Source organism: Suricata suricatta, chromosome 15 (assembly GCF_006229205.1).
Source record: "Suricata suricatta isolate VVHF042 chromosome 15, meerkat_22Aug2017_6uvM2_HiC, whole genome shotgun sequence".
Lineage (NCBI taxonomy): Eukaryota > Metazoa > Chordata > Mammalia > Carnivora > Herpestidae > Suricata > Suricata suricatta.
In genome coordinates this window covers 59,707,147-59,710,379 of record NC_043714.1, presented here as the reverse complement: position 1 = coordinate 59,710,379, position 3,233 = coordinate 59,707,147, and the positions used below count along the sequence as shown (strand labels likewise).

Here is a 3,233-nt window from a genome sequence, read left to right as displayed (position 1 = left end):
TGTATTAAATACTGCATGGTTTGCCCAAGCTAAGATGAAACCACATCATAAATCAATAAGCATTTTGCATTTTCTTTCATTATCTACTCAAAGTCATGCCTACTGCACCTCTAAACATTTCATTAAATCCAATGATACAGCAAACACTCCCAAAATAAACTTAGATTGTATTGCAGTTTCCCTTAACAGTATATAAAATGCTGTGTTGTGACAGGTATCAACTATCCATTAGATAGAGTCAATTTTTCTTAAGCACTATGCCTAGCTTCAAGAAAAGTAAAAAAAAATTTTTAAATACCCATTTTCTTTGCAGTCACATGCAAAACAAAATGGAAAGCAGACAGTGGCAAGCAGAATGGTTATTTCCTCAATAAACTCTTGCTGTTGTCATGAACCTCAATATTTTCCACACCCTGACCTATATTACCGTAGCATCTTTGTATATAAGAAGACCACACCATTTCTGTTTCTCTTTTCCCAGTTCCATAAATCTGTCCTCACGAATTCAGAATCAGCAGTTCTCAACCATGGCTGAAGTCATAATCATAATCAAAGTCATGCCAGCAGGTAATAATCCACCTGAAAGTAGGCCACAGGTGATTTGCAGGGCAACTGAGCACTAATTCAATGTAGACATTAGTGGTGCTTTGTTTTTCCTGCCCCAGCAGACTGATGAGCCAGAGAACGAGAGAAATTCCACTCCCTCTCAGTCCAGAGTACTGATTTCAGACCTGGGTCCTTCTTTCCTCCCAAAGGATGAATAGCTATTTTGTGTTCCCAAATGAGAAGGCAGCAGTTTCCAGCTGATCCCACACTCCAGCTAACCCTTCATGGGCTCCTGAAGGTGAGATGCATCCCTCTATCAGCAGGGATCACCTTTAATTTAGCATTTGTCTCAAGCAGAATTATATTCTGTCTCTCTCCCATGATGTCTGTCTGTTTCCTTTTTAACATTTTTATTTATTTTTTATTTATAGTTTATTGTCAAGTTGGTTTCCATATAACACCCAGTGCTCATCCTCACAAGTGTCCCCCTCCATGACCATCACCTCCTCTCCCCTTTCCCCCTCCCCTTCAGCCCTCAGTTTGTTTTCAGTATTCAAGAGTCTCTCATGATTTGCCTCCCTCTCTCTCCCTTTCCCACCACCTTTCTTCTTCCCATGGTCCCCTGTTAAGTTTCTCCTGTTAGACCTATAAGTGAAAACATATGGTATCGGTCCTTCTCCGCCTGGCTTATTTCGCTTGGCATGACACCCTCGAAATCCATCCACTTTGCTACAAATAGCCAGATTTCCTATTTAAAACACAGATAATTTCCACATAAAAATCCAGAGTCTGGCATCTCTGGAACAATCTACAGCTCTAATAGCACCAGGTCAGAATGGCCACTTGGCAATGCTTGAGTAGGGGCTACCTGTACCAGATGGGCACATGTTCTCTCATCTGCCAGGGTCCTCATTACTTCCTCTTTTTCTTCTACCTAGCAGACGACATTTAAGTCTGCAATTCCCGATCTGGGACCAGAGGGAAAGAGCTGAAGAGAGGAGGACTTAGTGCTTCAAGAATGGAAAGATGCCAAATGTCCATCAGCTGATGAAAAGAAAAATAAAATTTGGTATACCTGTATAATGGACTATTATCCAGCAATCAGATGGAGCCAATCCCATGCTACCATGTGGGTGAACTTTGGCAACATTAGGCTGAAGTGAAAGAAGTCAATCACAACAGACCACGTCTTGTATGAGTCCATTTATATTCTAAGTCCAGAACAGACAAGCCCCCAGAGACAGAAGGTAGATTAGCAGGTATGGCAGTGACTGCTAATAAGTCAGAGGTTTCTAGCCCAATCAAACTGTAACCAATTTGCAGTCCTCATGTAATGTGGGCAAGAAATAAAGACTTTATTTTTTAAAAAGCATGGGGTTTCTTTTAGGTGTGATGAAAATTAGGTGTTCTAAAATTGATTGTGGGGATAGTTGCATAACTCTGTGAATATACCAAAAATAAATGAGATACACACTTGACCAAGAAGGTGAATTATATCTCAATAATGCTGTTATTCAAAAGAACTGGAGGAAAGGGAGGCTGATGTCACCAGCACATAGATGTCTGTGGACTGAAGAAGACAGCTTCAGGATCAGTTTGAAGATGAAGTCTTCTGGACGTCCTGATTGCGGGGGCTTCTGGAGGTTACAGAACTTGAATGGGGGTGGGGTGTGATTGAGGGGATGAGCATTCAGTGGCCTCTGCTCAGACCAGTGCCTAAGAACGAGTTCAGGAGTAAAAACAGGGCAGCCATCAGGGCCCGCTGGGCAAGGACCACTGGCAACATAATGGTCAAAGTCCATTTTAGGATTTTGGGGCAGGGGCGGGGGGACCTATAATCTCAAAGGGGAAGGGCATGGCAAGGGGCACCAAAACGATATTGTATTGGTCTTGTTATTAACCTCAGTCCTTGGTGACTTGAACTGCACTTAATTTTAGAAGAAGGTCATTTTGTATTGGGGGATGTGTGTGTATGTGTGTGCATGAGCTCATGTGTGCTTGCACACATGCACACACACACACATATTTTTCAAATACCAAAGTTTATGACTGGTTTGTTCTTTTATAAAATAAGGCTGATTCAAAACTACCCTAGCATAAAGGCAGTCTCCCCTCCATCCCCACATGCTGTCCAGAGTAGTGGAGGACAAGAGTGGGGGCAGAGCAAGGGCACCACGAACTATTCACAGTCTGTAACCCTTCTGATCTGTGCTGCTACCTGAGCACCCCTTGAGAACAGAAGATTACGTGAAGACCTCTGTCACAGGATGATGGGGAAAAATTCTAAGACATCTTGTACCAACTAGTGTGTCTGGAGAACTTCAATGAAACAAAAATGAAATAGCTGAACCTTTGCCTTTACAAAGCTTACAATTTAGTTTAGGAGGCAAACTCTTGTATTATTGGTAAGATAATTCTCAAAGCAAGCAACTTCTCAGTAAATTCTGTCATTTATTGAAATGCTATTTTTTTCAAAGTAGCAATCTAAGTCTTTCACATATTTTCTAAAATGTTTTCCTAATAGCCATGGGTGACATATTTTGGATTTAGGCATCCAGGATCAATTCTGCCAATAGAAACTTGATAATACTTTTCGAATATCATGTTCTCCTGCTGTGGGTAAGATGGATAGGAATGCCAATCACAGTGTTCTCCCATGTCCATGGGGTCACCTGATCCCAAATTGG

At 41.6% G+C, this 3,233-nt stretch overlaps 1 protein-coding gene across 1 annotated transcript in view; it reads right to left on the bottom strand.

Moving 5' to 3' along the window:
* COL14A1 (collagen type XIV alpha 1 chain) overlaps positions 1–2,348 on the bottom strand; it is a 172,580-nt gene extending 170,232 nt beyond the window's left edge. Inside the window, exon 1 of the mRNA XM_029923320.1 lies at positions 2,096–2,348. Coding sequence (XP_029779180.1) covers positions 2,096–2,348 — 253 coding nt within the window. The remainder of the gene's footprint in view (positions 1–2,095) is intronic.
* Positions 2,349–3,233: the final 885 nt, after the last annotated feature.